General features: G+C 45.5%; 1 protein-coding gene across 3 annotated transcripts in view; it reads right to left on the minus strand.

The window, feature by feature from the left end:
* Positions 1-16,503, minus strand: part of LOC148516741 (uncharacterized) — a 146,218-nt gene that overhangs the window by 25,304 nt on the left and 104,411 nt on the right. For all 3 annotated transcript variants that reach the window (XM_088479607.1, XM_088479606.1, XM_088479608.1), the window contains exons 7-8: positions 10,836-10,871; positions 6,655-6,864 (exon numbers count right to left, since the gene is read on the minus strand). In XM_088479607.1, coding sequence (XP_088335733.1) covers positions 6,655-6,864; positions 10,836-10,871 — 246 coding nt within the window. The remainder of the gene's footprint in view (positions 1-6,654; positions 6,865-10,835; positions 10,872-16,503) is intronic.

A 16,503-nucleotide genomic window follows, 5' to 3' on the forward strand; every position in this document is an offset into this window, starting at 1 on the left:
AGATGAAACCTCTCTTGGGGAAGAGACTAGTCCCCTGGATGCACGTCGTGACGGCTGAGGACTCCCGCTTCCCAATGGAGAGCACCTGAAATTAACACTGTCGAGATGGTCGGGAGGAGACCCTTAGACAATGTCCGAATGTATGACATACCTGACATTGCCACCCAACGAACAGTATTGCTAAAAAGAAAGCCACTGTTCTGACCCTGTCGGACTGAACTTTTTCAGGTTCACCGGGAAACAAGGGCTATGCCAGAGTGAAGGCCCAAGACAGGCTAAAGTTCCAACAAGTTAATTGACAGGGTGGAATCGACAGACATCCAACTGCACTGAAATGGATGCGAACCAGACACTGTCCTTAGCAAAGAATACCCTGGACGAGATGGCCATAGTCACCCGAAAAGGGACCGACTTGCCTCCGGGGAGAGCATCATCGTTTGAACAGTGATCAGACAGAAAAAACTTGTTCCATCTGGAGATAAGCCAATTATGGAAAGGCCTGGAATGGAACTAAGCCCATTCCACCCTTCCAAAGGCAGACACTGAATAGTGGACCATGCATCCCAGAGTGTAAAGACATATGTCGACTGCGCAGACATCCATGTACTCCTAATGGAAGAGTGGAGATGCCGTCTTACGCCAGAAGAATTCTCAGATTCTGAGAATCCAGCAGGGCTCCTAGGTGAAGAATACCCAGAAAGGGATGCAGGGAGGACTTTTTCCCCATTGATTAAACGTCTGCACCCTGAAGAAGCCACAGTCAACCTGACCCGGCTGTAAAGTACCCCGGTGATCCTGCTAAGAGCAGGAGGCCATCCAGGTACAGGAGCATTGGGATATACTGAACAGAAGAACTGTCAGAAAATCCAAAACGCTGGTAAACCCCTGTGTGGCTGAGAGCAGTCTCAACAGGCAGAGCCCGAAAAATCGTAAGTGCTGTGATACAGCAAACCTCAGTCCATGCTGAGGTAAGGTCTCTGTAAGTACCCGTAGGCACGCGTCCTGTATCTCCAGTGATACCATAAAGTCCCCAGGTTCCAAACATAGTATGATGGAGCATAGGGATTGCCTCCTGAGCCCAGGTAGCTTTAGGAACTGGTTCAGGGAAATGAGACAGAGAATAGGCCAAAGAGGACCATTCAGCCACCGCACCAGAAAGAAAGCAGAACAACCAGTCCCTCGCTGAGAAAGTGGGGATGGCCCAATTAGCTCCGCTTACCGCAACAACTGTATAGCTTTCTGGATTTGTAAGGCCCTGTTCCGAATAAGGGCCTGAGTACCATCACATGGAAATAGGCCGCCTGAGCAAAGAGAGTGCGTACCCTCCTACCCACGTAGCCGCGGCAACTAGACACTAGTACCGGGCAAACTGAGAAAATCGCCATCTCCCAGTGGTAGGCCTGTCTCGTCAGGCTGACGATATATCCGTAGGTTCAGAAGCAGGATCGGCTGGCAGTCCAGGCCTGCTCGGAACTGGATATGTCGGCCCTTGTAAAGGCCGACAGTCTATGAAGAAACAGACCTTTAGGCTGACCCAGAGGACAAAAAGACTTAATAGTCTGAGGCCCTATAGTGAGCATAGCTGAAGGCGGGAAATTTGTACTGCCACTGTCAAGGTCAGGACCCAACAAGATATACCCTATAGATGGTATCTGCACCTCTGCATTCCCAGAGCGCAACCATAGGGTATTACGGAGGATACCGTCGCAGCCGGAACTCTGAAAGTTAGGAGCTGGTATCCAATATAGGCATGTCCACCTATGACAACTGCATATATTACGTGAGCGACCAAATACATTTGAACCCCAGACGTGTTGGAGGGGAAAAAACATTACAAATGCATCAGCTCAGTATGCAATAGTATTAACCAACCATGCTATAGCCATGGTAGGATGGGTAACAACCCCTGAAAGCGAGTATACTGATTTCAGGCAGAGTTACCACCTACGGATCAGAAGAATCCGACCACGCAGGAATGGGAGGCGTAGTAACGTCTGTAATCAGACGAGTAACATGCCCATCCACCCCAGGAGGGGCTCATGATGACCCTCAGGGAATTTGGGACAGGAGACCAAACACTGTTGTAATACCTCATATCTGGCAACAGCCAGAGTCCCGCCATGCGATCCACCCGCTAGTCAGCAACAGGGAACCAGAAGGCACGCCATACTGAGGGTGTATGATACAGGTGCAGGTCAACATTCACTCTAACCAGAATGGACCTGCCACCAGCCCAAAGGAGGGATAATAATACTTGAGATAGGCTTCCCCCCGTGTAAGAGGGAAAGAGCCCAAAACAGTATCCAGTTCACGGTAGAGCCAAGTGGGAAGTAACCACAGGGCGTCAACCACGCCAATTTGCGTTTCATAGAAAAACGACATCCACCCAGTGTGGCTGTTGTGGTAATCCCTGCAAGGGGCATGACAGACTATTGTGGCACCAGGGGGAATTCATATACTCGAAAAACCCCTGTAGGGAGCGGTAGTCTGTGTCACTGGGGAAGAGTGCAAGAAACTGCGAGATACCCTGAGATGAAAAAGGGGTAGTATGGTGAAGTAACCCCAAGTGAGGTACAACAATGGGGCCCGCCCGGCGATCCGCAATTAAGAGGATCCCGAGAAAACAAACCGCCCAAGGGGGTCGTGAAAGGGGCCGGCACCCGATGACGCCACATTCAGAACCCTTTAAGAGTTAAATCCTCCGCACTAACACCTGCAGCACATGGCTTGCAGGATAGTAAAAATGGGTGCAGCATAACGCTCTTGATCAAGCAGCGCTATACTGGTCCTGACTGATACTAAAAATTAGCTGCAGGGACCCATTTTCAGCGTATGCAACACACAGTTCCACTCAAAATATGGCAACGTGCTGCACGCAACAGTATGTGACAAACCTCACAAATATTAACAAGTATATAAATGTGAGTCTCAGAACCACCCCAAGTACAGCTGTATTAGGGCAGATAAGGAAAGGGATAGATATACACTGACAGGTGAGAGAATACAGACAGTCAGCACTAGCATAAGTCACATACAATGCAGATATACACATATATACATAAACATGTCATATAATATACTGCACTATTACACTGCATGCAACTTACCCAGATTCAGTGTCTGGGAAGGCTACAGCGCTGTGTACACTGACCTGATGGTGAGGTACGCAGGGGGACTGGACCAACTGCCATCTCCAGAGATCTCTGCTGCACCACAGAGAAAATGGCCGCTGGAGACCTCAGAAGAAGCGTGGCCCGCGGAGGAAGCAGCTCAGCGACGCCAGACTATAGATACTGAAAGGCGCGCTGAGCTGAGGGGAGGAGCCGCTGTAACAGGGAAAGCTTCCTCCCCTGGCCGGCTATTAACCCCCGGGACGCCGGCTCCCTGCACCGAACACTAAGTCCCTGGTGGTCTAGTGGACACACAGGGTATGGGGGGCCCGCCGCCACTGCCGGCGCCTCCGGTCTGTCCCCAGATACCGGAGGCACAGGACTGCATTTCAAATGCGCGGATCACCGCAAGCCGTGATCCGCGACCTTACCTGCTCCCCGTGGATCCGGCAGCAGTCCTGGGCGCCCGCAGAGTCCGGCTAGTACAGACTCTGGGGTCCCGCTGAGATCCCCAGATCTGTACTGGCGTCTCAGCGCCAGCGGGGTGACGGAGCGGCAGCTTAGACGTCCTATGGACAGTCTGACGCTGCCGCTCTGAAGAATCCAAAGGAAAAATAAAAAACTCTGTCCTTTAGAAAAAATAGAGCTTAGGGGCTGCTAATCAGCTCCCCACTGCACTAAACGGTGACCCGACTCCGGCCGGGCACAACTTAAACTGAGGTGCCTCTGGCTTGGGGGTGGGGTTATAGGGAGAGTGGACCCAAGTGCATCCTGGGAGCTAAAAGCTTTAACTGCGTGGTGCCCGGATTTGGTTCCCAACCTATACCCCAAGGTCAACCCTGTGGACCCCCTATGGACCCTGAAGTAGAAATAGGTGTCTAAAAAAAGTGCAGAATTAGGGTTTTGGGGTGCAAACCTCGGAAAATCCCCTGCACCCTTGGGACAGTCCCCCAAAGGTAAACTGCATAAAAAAAAAAATACTGTAGATCACCCAAAAAAAGTACTTTCATTTTGGGGGTGAAAAAGTCCAAAGTTGGGGGGCAAACTTACAAACTAGCGAAGTAGACTCCAGGCGCCCCCCCCCCCCAAGTATGCTCCAGGTGTTTTTAAGTTTGCAGGTGTTTGCGGCAGGTGGATTTTTTTAATTTTTTAAAAGTTCACTTTAGCAACTTTAAAATATGCTACGTAGCACCCATTTTTATGTACCCCAAATTTGCTGGGACAACTTATTTTCACCAAAAAACCTGCTAAATGCTATTCTTCACCACTTATGCAAAGACGTTAAATAGCAGCTATTGAGATCAATTAGGACCCCCAAATACCTTCACCAGGCCTATTCGGGGGTATCTATAGTGATCCCCAATGTCAGTGCATCTTTTAGGGGTGTCAGGCTGATTTCCCCAAATCTGACAGTACTTTTCGCATGTTACAGTTTCGCCGTTTTCACTGATTTCTAATTGAATACGAGGAAAAGCAGGGACGAGCGCTATACTTTTTCGCAGCTAATTGAATATGCCCCTAGGACGTAAATGATAGTTTTAGTGGCTTCCAGGGAGAGACCAGGTCTGATATTGAAGATACTACGGAGGTAGAAGCAGCAGGATTGAGAAAAGGACTAAATGGGGGGGGGAGAATGAGCGGGCTGAATCAGATAGCAAACTCCCTGTGCTTGTGTGGGTTTCCTCGGGTACTCCGGTTTCCTCCCACACTCTAAAAATATACTGATAAGTTAATTGGCTCCTCACAAAATTAACCCTAGTATGTATGTGTGTGAGCATGTGGTAGGGAATATAAGAGTGTAAGCTCCACTGGGGCAGGGACTGATATGAATGGCCATATATTCTCTCTAAGTGCTGCGAAATATGTGTGCGCTATATAAATAACTGGTAATAAATAAATAAATACATATGGATTTAAATATCTTCTTGAAAAAGGATGACTTGAACTTACAAAAGATTATAGTTATCTTGAACTCTGCACTTGGTTTATGCAAGAACAAAGAATGTCTCATAGTAGATTGCTATAACAGCAGTTTGTGTCAGATTAATCACTTTGTGCAATACATTACCAAGATGGACTCACCTTATTTAGCCCTTAAATAAATATTTATATTTATTATATTTGCTGTATCACAAATGGTCTAAAGCAGTGTTTCCCAAACTCATTCCTCAGTGAGCACTAAGGCCAGTTTCACACCTGCCGGTTTTGGCTGTCCGGCCAAGAAACAGGCAGAAGCCGGACGGTGTTTTCCAGGTACTCATTGCCTTGCACAAGTAGCGGCTTTGAGCCGCTTTTACATTTTTTTAATTTAATTTATCTACTGGGCATGCTCAGAAGCAGTAGCTGCTGCACAAGTCAACCGGTGTGTGTGCAAGGAAACATTGTTTTCTATACACCACTGGTGTGCAGGGACGGCACGGCAGCCGTTCTTCTCAGTAGATATTTCCGGCTGTTGCAGTGCCCAGGCCGTGTGAAAGGACCCACCTGCTTAACTATATTTCACACCCGGCAAAAAACCAGGCAAGTGTGAACCTGGCCTAACAGTGCATGTTTCCCAGGACTCCTCACTGAATCTCAAGTGAAATAATCAGCTCCACCTGTGGGTCTTTTAAAATGTGTCAGTGGGGAACGAGGAATGAGTTTGGGAAACACTGCACTAGAGTGTACACGCGTGTATATATATATATATATATATATATATATATAAAACCACAGCACACGGCTGATGTACCAACGTTTCAGATGTTTATTACATCTTTTATCAAGGACCTTGATAAAAGATGTAGTAAACATCTGAAATGTTGGTACATCAGCTGTGTGCTCTGGCTGTTATTCTTGAAGTCCCTGGAGTGCTATCTTCGTGTGTGTGTGTGTGTGTGCGTGCGTGCGTGTGTGTGTGTGTGTGTGTGTGTGTGTATATATATATATATATATATATATATACACGCATGATATATATATATATATATATATATATATATATATATATGTGTAACAATATGCTAGCGGCACTCACGGTCTTGAAAAATAATCAATTGGAGGTCTCACTCCCCTCTAGTTGAGTTGAACGTTTCAAATTTAATATACATTTTTCATCAGGAACCTGATGAGATATATATATATATATATATATCTCGTCTATGGCAGTGATAAAAAGTGGGATATGCACATATTACCCTGATTCTCCTACACTGTTGCTAGAGCATGTGTAGATTTTTGTTGTACTACATGAATATCATGAATTGACCTATTCTTAACTTGTGCCATCCAAAATATCTCAGTTTACTATTTTACTTTTATGCAAATAATTAGCAGTCTTAATGATCACAACTCTCAAACTCTTAAGAACCCTGTCCTGATACACTGACATGTTTTTGTATGCAATCTACAGTATTTGAACAACTATAAGAACAAAACATTAAATTACTATTGACAAAAAAAAATTACAAAATGTTGCTGGGGCATTTTTTTTCTAACCACTCATGTTGCAAGATTAAAACAGAACATGCCAGTTTGCAATAACCATGAATACAGGATTTTATACCAGCAGTGGAATTTGAACAGCCTCTTCCATGTAGTTTTCATCCATGTAGTGATCCTGGCTCCTACACATGCGCTTTCCTACACAGTTTTCTGCATCTTTTTGAATTTCATTGACGACGAAGTCTCTCTCCTCCGAGTGTGTCCTTTTTCCTTTATTTACTCTCATTGGTATCTCCTTTTGGTGAGGTCTTTCCTCTGCTGCAACAATATCCTATAATAATCAAAAAGGGATTTATTAAAAAAAAATAATGCAAGCAAACGTTTTGCACCATAACAAACCCCATGGACAGTAGTTGTTATGGTACATCATTGTCATATGCAGCATGTTACAAAATATTTTAATATCTTCATATTTAATATCGTAATTAGCCCTGGTAAAGCCAAGCTAACTACTACTGCAATTAGACTAATAAAAAATAAATTACAGGACCATACTATACTTCACAGTATATGCTGCTTGAATCACCTTATGAAAATATTATGGTAACTATTTAATAATTAAATTGTACTCCTCACACCATAATAGTTTTCATTAGCTATAACCCTGTTCTTAAAGACACACCTGGGTATAAAAGAAACAGTACAACTGAAGTGCACCAGTTAGCTCAAAGTTATAGCCGCTAGTTGCATTTAAAATTGTAAAAGATACAATTTAAGGATGTAAAGTTTAGGTATAAATTTGCTTATTTGGTAAGGTTATTAATGAAAGTTCTGGGTTAGGCTTGGGGGTTAAGTTTGGGCAATAGCTAATAATTGTACAGAGACTTTTATATCAGGAAGTTTAATTCATAAACATGTACAGTGCATCCGGAGAGTATTCACAGCGCTTCACTTTTTCCACATTTTGTTATGTTACAGCCTTATTTCAAAATGGAATAAATTCATTTTTGTCCTCAAAATTCTACACACAATACCCCATAATGACTACGTTTAAAAAGTTTTTTGAGGTTTTTGCAAATTTAATTAAAAAAATATAACTAAGAAATCAACTGTACATATGTATTGACAGCCTTTGCTCAATACTTTGTTGATGCACCTTTGGCAGCAATTACAGCCTTAAGTCTTTTTGAATATGATGCCACAAGCTTGGCACACCCATCTTTGGGCAGTTTCGCCCATTCCTCTTTACAGCACCTCTCAAGCTCCATCAGGTTGGACGGGAAGCGTCGGTGCACAGCCATTTTCAGATCTCTCCAGAGATGTTCAATCTGATTCAAGTCTGGGCTCTGGCTGTGCCACTCAAGGAAATTCACAGAGTTGTCCTGAAGCCGCTCATTTGATATCTTGGCTGTGTGCTTAGGATCGTTGTCCTACTGAAAGATGAACCGTCGCCCCAGTCTGAGGTCAAGAGCGCTCTGGAGCAGGTTTTCATCCAGAATGTCTCTATACATTGCTGCATTCATCTTTCCCTCTATCCTGACCAGTCTCCCAGTTCCTGCCGCTGAAAAACATCCCCACAGCATGATGCTGCCACCGCCATGCTTCACTGTAGGGATGGTTTTGCCCTGGTGATGAGCGGTGCCTGGTTCCTCCAAACATAACGCCTGGCATTTACGCCAAAGAGTTCAATCTTTGTCTCATCAGAGCAGAGAATTTTGTTTCTCATGGTCTGAGAGTCCTTCAGGTGCATTTTGGAAAACTCTAGGTGGGGTGCCATGGGCTGCCAAGGAGTGGCTTCCGTCTGGCCACTCCACCATACAGGCCTGATTGGTGGATTACTGCAGAGATGGTTGTCCTTCTGGAAGGTTCTCCTCTCTCCACAGAGGAATGCAGCTCTGACAGAGTGACCATCGGATTCTTGGTCACCTCCCTGACTAAGGCCCTTCTCCCACGATCGCTCAGTTTAGACGGCCTGACAACTCTAGGAAGAGTCCTGGTGGTTCCGAACTTCTTCTATTTACGGATGATGGAGGCCACTGTGCTCATTTGGACCTTCAAAGCAGCAGATATTTTTCTGTATCCTTCCCCAGATTTGTTTCTCGAGACAATGCTGTCTCGGAGGTCTACAGACAATTCCTTGGACTTCATACATGGTTTGTACTCTGACATGCACTGTCAAGTGTGGGACCTTATATAGACAGGTGTATGCCGTTCAAAATCATGTCCAATCAACTGAATTTACCACAGGTGGACTCCAATTTAGCTGTAGGAACATCTCAAGGATGACCAGTGGAAACGGGATGCACCTGAGCTCAATTTTGAGCGTCATGGCAAAGGCTGTGAATACTTATGTACATGTGATTTCTTAGTTGTTTTTTTTAATTAAATTTGCAAAAATCTCAAAAAAAACTTTTTACACGTTGTCATTATGGGGTATTGTGTGTAGAATTTTGAAGACAAAAATTAATTTATTCCATTTTGGAATAAGGCTGTAACATAACAAAATGTGGAAAAAGTAGTGAAGCACTGTGAATACTTTCTGGATGCACTGTAGATCACTGTTACATGTAGTAATACGAATGTGATATTGTGCTAATTGAGTATTGTTGTATAATATTATTGTTTTTCTTTTTAATAGAAATTTGTTCAAATTTCTAACAATAAAAAGAAACAAACACTTTTTGTCTATGTGAATTCACAGATTTAAGGCGGGTATCCACTACCCAAAAATCATTATCGTTCAGTCATTCACTACACTGCAGGGTGCCCACACTGAACGATATGTAGTTCATTGCACGCACAATCAACCAACTGCAAACATGCTGAACCTGATGATATTGTCAGGTTGACCAGCATGTTTGCACGATGATAGATGTCTAAAAGACCAAATTTTCAAACGATTATCGAACAATATCGTTCAATCGCTCATTTTAATTGTCTAGTGGATAGGCACCTTAAAAAGAATTCCAGAGGTCATTAAAAGTATAATAATAAAGAGCGAAACATTTCCAATTAATGTTTACAGTGAGTGTTAACCCTTGCCTTTCTGCCGGAATCTGTTTGGAATTTGGAGGAGTTGCAGCTGGAGAAGGAAAACCTGCAGGTTGGCATATTGTAAAGTTAACTCCAACTCACTCCACATGATTCTCACCAAAGCACACAATTCTTTAGAATGTCATTGTATGCTGTAACATTAATATTTCCCTACCCTGAATTAAGGTACCCAGACCAAACAACAAAAGAACAGGCCATAATTATTAATCCTACACCTTCAAAATTTATACTTGGCACTAGGCAATCAGGCTGGAAACGGTTTCCCTTAAAACTGCCAAAACCAGATTTGTCCGTTAGTCTGTAGGATGAAGAAGCATGATCTGACACTTGAGAGAATGTGTTTTCACTGCTCCAGAGTTCAGTGTCAGAGCTTTTTTACCCAACCCCAGTGACAACTAACATTCCACATGGCAATCTGAGGCTTGTGTGCAGCTGCTTGGCTATACATGAGGCTACCAATGAACAGTTCTTATGCGGACGTTGCTCCCAGAACCAGTTTGGAGCTCGTCAGTCAGTGTTGCAACAAAAGAGAGAATATTTTTCCACAATGCACTTTCAGTACTTGGTTGTCCAGATCTGTGAGTTTATATATTGCCTACCACTTTGCGGCCAAACTGTTGTTGCTCTTATACTTCAAAATAACAGCATTTCCAGTTGACTTGTGCAGTTCTAGCAGGGCAGACATTTAATAAATGGAATTGTATTATAGGTGGTATCCTATGACAAGGCCACAATGAAAGTCACTGAGCACTGCCATGCTACAGCAAATGTGTGACTACAGAGATTGCATGGATGCATACTTGACTTTGTGCACTGGTTAGCAATGAATGTGGCTGAAATGGCCAAACACTAATTATAAGGGGTGCAAACATAAATGTCTCCATTTAGTGTAACATAACCATTCAGCTTCAAACTAGACACCATCTTCCCTCAAGACAATAATTAGTTAGCTGAGAAATACATACAGATACAGAAAATTTGGTCAAAAACTATTCTAAACAGAGTTCCCAGAGAAGGATATGTAGTGCTATTTCCAGTGTTTAAATGCTCATAAATTAGACCTTATTTTCAGTTCACAAGCTTATGGACACATAATACATGTATATTTCCCTGCCAAACTTGAAGGGTAATTGTATGGTTACTAAAAGACCTCAAATGTAACAACTAAGAGCATCCTAAGACCTACTGTCATCTTTGCAAGAATAAACAAAAATTACCATGCAATTAAAAATAAGTTATACTACTTACCTGCCTGATATTCACGGACGTTGTGTAGAGCTCTTCCTACAGACAAAAATCAGATCGGTTATGCTACCCTTTAGACAAGACCAGTCCATTCATGTAATATAGCATTTACACAGTAATAACTTAAAGAGAAAGTCCAAGGTAGAAATCGGAAAAAAGAAGGAGATTCATGTGCTTACCTTTGAAATCCTTTTCTTCGATTCCATAGGGGACACAGGCTCTATGCTGGGTATAGGTTGCTGGTTTGGAGTCTGGGCACCACATAGTTAAACTTGTCCAACATGGCCCAGGCTCCCCCCTCCCCCTATACCCCCGCCCCCAGCCACTTCAGTTAAGTTAACAAGCCTAAAGCAAGGAGCGAGAAGAAGGAGAAGGAAGCCCAGCACGCACTTAGGTCCAAACACACAGGAAATGTGAGCAGGAGAATTGGAAGCAGAGCAAAGCCCTGCAGGTCAAGTGCATCAGGGTGGGAGCCCCGTGTCCCCTATGGAATAGCAGAAAAGGATTTAACAGGTAAGCACATAAATCTTCTTCCTCCATAGGGGACACATGCTCTATGCCGAGACATCCCAAAGCTAATCCCCAGAGGGAAGGGACACTCGTGGGCTGCGCTGAGAACTCTTCACCCAAAAGACGCATCAGGGGAGGCGAAGGTGTCAAAAAGATTAGAACTTAAGAAACTTATTTACAGAAGACCACGTGGACGCATATACAGGCGGTGGGAACTGCCCATGAAGTTCCCACCGACCTCGTTGAATGAGCAGTCACCGCAGATGGTGCTGGGAGATCTGCCGTAGCGTAAGCGTGGCGAATAGTCAAACGGATCCATCTGGCCAGCGACTGCTTAGTAGCCGGCCAGCCCCATTTGTGAAAGTCATACACGACAAAAAGAGAATCTGTCTAATGCAAGTCCTTTGTCCTGTCCACATAAATCTGGAGAGCCCGCATGACATCCAAAGAGGCCTCCTCCAGTGAAGAATCCGGAACATGGAAAGAAGAAACCACAATCTCCTGAATGATGTGGAACCTGGAAACAACATTAGGAAGGTAGCCTTCGAAGGACAGCTCTGTCCTGGTGAAAGATTAGAAATGGAGAGAGTAACAGGACAATGTGCTGAAGTCCGACACCCGCCGGTGTAAATAACCAGGATTTGAAAGACATCCGGTTGTAGGGCCCATTCGCCCGAATGATTGTCCTGACTGCTTAGGAAGTCCGCTTCCAAATTGTGCACTCCAGGAATGTAAACTGCCGACAGAGACAGAAGTTGCCGCTCCGCCCACAGGAGAATGCAACTAACCTCCCTCATGGCGGTGCGACTGCCACCTTAAAGGTTTATGTAACCAACAGCTGTCGCATTGTCGGACTGTACCCGGACTGGGCGACTCCGGAGGATAGGCAAATCCCGACAAAGAGCTCTTGAAACCGCAAGGTGTTCCAGAATGTTGATCAGCAATTGGCTCTCCTGAGCTGACCACTGACCTGACACCGCCCCCAAAAGACTTGCATCAGCGGTGAAGAGGACCCAGTTCTGAACCCAAAAAGGGACATTCCCTGGTCAGATGGGACCCCTGGAGCCACCACAAGAGGGAGTGACGCACTTCCTGAGAGAGACCAATCATTTGAGACCAGAGCTGTAGATGGGAGTTGTTCCACCGGACTAGAATCTCCAACTGGAGAGGCCGTGAATTAAACTGGGCATACTCCACCAAGTCAAAGGTGGGGACCAGAGAGCCCAGAATCTGCATACAAGAGTGAATTCACACCAGACGATGATGCAGAAATAAACGAATCCTGGACTGCAACTCCCGAACCTTGTCTGCCGGGAGGAACACCCACTGAGCCCTGGAGTCCAGCAAGGCCCCTAAATGCACCATTTCCTGATAGGGAGTCAGAGAGAATTTCTTCCACTTGATGACCCATACGTGAGCCAGGAGAAGATCCATCGTGACCCGGACGTGCTCCCTGAGAACCTCCGAAGACTGGGCCAGGATAAGCAAGTCGTCCAAATAGGAAAATATTCGGTTTCCCCTGCTCAGAAAATGAGCAGCCATGACCACCATGAGGAGCAGTGAAAATACCAAATGGCAAAGCCCGAAACTGGAAATGATCCTCTGGTCTGCAAACCTGAGGAATCGCTGGTGACCGAGAAGGATGGGAACATGCAAATAGGCATCCTGGATGTCTTTGGAGGCCATGAAGTCCCCCGGCTCCATGGGTAGAACAATGGAGCAAAGTGATTCCATTCGAAACTTGGGAATCCTCAAGTACCTGTTGAGAGATTTCAGGTTGAGAATTGATCGGAAAGACCCGTTCGGCTTCAGTAGCAGAAACGGGCTGGCACAGAAGCCTGCACCCCGCTGAGACGCGGGAACAGGAAGGCCAGTAGAGAGCAAATGGACTACCTCAAGGCTCCTGCTTTCTCCTGATCCAAAGAAAGACCTGTGGAAGAAAACTGGAGGATGCTCCCGAAAGGTCAACCCATAACCCTGGGAGAGCATCCCTATTATCCAGGCGTCCTCCATGGTCGCTTCCAAATATCAGAAAAAAAGTAGATGACGGCCTCCCACGCTGGTGTCCTCTAGGTGAGGGCCCGCTCCGTCATGGAGCAGGCTTGTTGGCTGGCTTAGCTGCCGGCATCTGGTAGACCTGGGTTGCTTACCTGCTGGCTTAGAACCCTTAGCAGAGGACCTATGAGACCTGGAGAACGATAAGCCTTTGGCCCATCCATGCAAACGAAAGGAGAGAAAATTAAAAGATCGCGACCTAGGGGCTGCCCTGGAAGGGAGAAAGGCTGTCTTAGATGCCACCACTGTGGCCACTATTTTATCCAGTTACAGACCAAAGAGAACCATCTGCCGAAAAGAGGAGAGCTTCAAGGGCCTTCAGAGAGCGGTATCCAATTAGCCCCGAACATTGTTCAGGCGCTAATTGATCCCCGCGATCGGCGAAAAACAGGGATTTTTCGCAGATTATCCCAGATTTTTGCCAATGTTTTTTTCACCCTATTCTATTATTTCGGTTGAAATAATAGGACAGTTCTCCCGAAAACACATAGGTGGCGCGATAAGCTCGCGGACCTGTGTGTTTTTGCCTTTTTTCAGGTGAAAAAACGGCAATTATCGTGGATTCTTTTTCGGGACACATCAGGTACCAGAAGAAAAAAACCCTGATAAGTGCCGGTGTCAGGCCGACTTCAGGGCTAATTGGATAGCCCTGGGTGAGGTAATTAGCCGCTGTAATTTACTGCGACTAATTGGATACCCCCCTTAGAGTCAGAATCAGAGGGCTCTTCTAGCTGACACTGAAGAGGCTGAAACCTTGGAAGCTAGTATACCTGTATCTATAAGCTGCTTCCCCAAGATAAGAAGCCACCTCACAGATATGCTCTACGTGAGACAAAACTTCATTCCTGTGGGTTCTTGAAGTAAGGCAATCTTCCAGGGCGTCTGCCCAGCGACCAATGGCCTTAGCAACCCAGGCTGATGCGAGGGCCGGGCAAGCTACTGCACCCTCAGAGTAAATAGACTTAAGAAAAGTTTCCAAATTACTATCCGTCGGATTCTTAAGGGATGCTGTGTTAGGAAGAGGAAGAGTGGTGAGAAAGTTGATCTTAGTCTACCCACCTGATACTCCATTTTGTGACAAGATGGTGTATGCCTTCAAAAGTTATTCATAAGCTTAAATGAATGCCTCGGGACACTTGCAGGGGAGCCTCAGGTTGGTGGTCCAGCACCAAATCAAATTCTTTATTGTCAATGTGATGTAAATATGTGCATAAACAGAAGCACAAACCTGTCCATCACGATATAACCAAACCTATGGATGACAGGTAAGCACTATTTACTTCACTATACTACTTCATTAAAAAAAATTCTGAATTTCTCAAAAACAAACTTTAGCTTAGGGGTGCCATGACAACAAGGCTGATGCATCAGGGTGCCGTGATTCAAAAAAGTTTGGAAACCACTGCCTTAGACCATAGATAAGAAATAACGAGGTATAATTGTATAAGTAACGGGTTCTTAATAATGAGCTGTCTAGAATTAATGAGTGTTTATACTTTGAATAATCACGTTACACTATGAAATCACTATGTTTGCATATTGTTATAAAACTGTGTCTCATACAAAACATAGGTCAGAGAATACAGAACACAGACCTGGTGGTAGTCTCATGTTATTTCTCCCAGCTGTAATTGAGCGCTCAGCACAGGGGTTCTGACACACATAAAGAGCTCTGGCCCGGTGACTGGCCACTGAGGATCCTAGCATGGATTCCACAGTGAACTCCAATTTAGCCCAATTAGCAGCAGGTAGAGGATAAAAGGAAGTAATGCGCTTAGAAACCTGGAAGCCTTTTAGGATGGGACCAAGCCTCCGCCAAAAACGCCAGCTCCGTATCCTTGATTAGCAAAACTGATTTAACTGCTTGATCAAGGAAACTACATCTACATGAGGTTGGGAATCCTCTAGAATGGAAGAAGATCCAACATTGGAGGCTACAGATACGTTTTCCTCATGGTCTGAGAAAACATCAGAGTCTGAATCAATATCAGACAGGAGGGTAGAGCTGTCCCTTTTAGAGGGTCTATGCTTAGAAGCACGCTCCTTGTCCAGCATCTGTTTGAAAGATTCTGACACCTGCACTAAACCCTGAACTGACTGGGTAAAAGACTGCATCCAAAAAGGCTCTATAGCAGAAGACAGCAAAGGGGATGGCATCACATTGGGGGCCACACCTGAAGGGACACCAGCAGGGGGAGCGGATCCAGGGGCTGATAGCCTATCACCTACCTGTAACATTACCTGGGACAGTGAGGAAATCCAAGCAATTTCCTGACTAGCAGGCACAGCTGAAAGAATCACCTGCTGTGGGGTTGTAAAACAATGAACACAGAGACCATTGTGGTCTAAAACCTGTGAGAGAACACAGCAGCACAAGCCCTACAATTACCCAGCACTGAAGCACCAATCTCCTTGGAAACTTTACTCCTAGAACATATAGTATAGAAACTGTGATGTGCCAAAAAGGGTAGAGCACAGAATGTAAATGCACCACAAATAGAAAAACAAGTGTGGCTATGCAGACACTGAGACTATGCAAAATACATTAAACAGTCATACACACAGAAACATTCAATGCAATAAGAGAGGCAATAAGTGCTCAACAAACTACCCCAAGAGGAAAGGAAGGAGCTAAATGTATAACCTGACCTCTGAGGGCGAGGAACACAAAGAGACCAGGAGCCTGCACTCTCCGGAGAGAAGCTGAAGCAGTAGGCAACTTTAAAAATGGCTGCTCAGCGTCTGCGAGGAGGGGTGAGAGGTTGAGTGACCTTGGGACGGAATGCCTCTTATGAGGGAAAGCGCCCAGGGGCGGGGAGGAGCCAACAGGGAGTGCCTACCTCCCCCTTCTGGCATGGACCCCAGAGCAAATGGCCGCTAACACCGTGGTGCCACACTACCCAGCTGCCCTGGTGGTCTAGTGGGGATGCGTAGAGGACCTAGGTCCCCACTGCCAGCACCACCAATGTCCCCCTGATCGGCGGTGAAAAGCCGGGACCACGTGGCTCCCTGCAAGTAGGGAGCCGCCTTACCTGTCCCCTGCTGCACTAGCTGTGGCTTGCGGCTCCCTACTGTGTCCGGAGCTCCAGCCGAGGACGCTGACCCA

Source organism: Taudactylus pleione, unplaced genomic scaffold (genome assembly GCF_031769625.1).
Source record: "Taudactylus pleione unplaced genomic scaffold, aTauple2 ptg000242l, whole genome shotgun sequence".
Taxonomy (NCBI): Eukaryota; Metazoa; Chordata; class Amphibia; order Anura; family Myobatrachidae; genus Taudactylus; species Taudactylus pleione.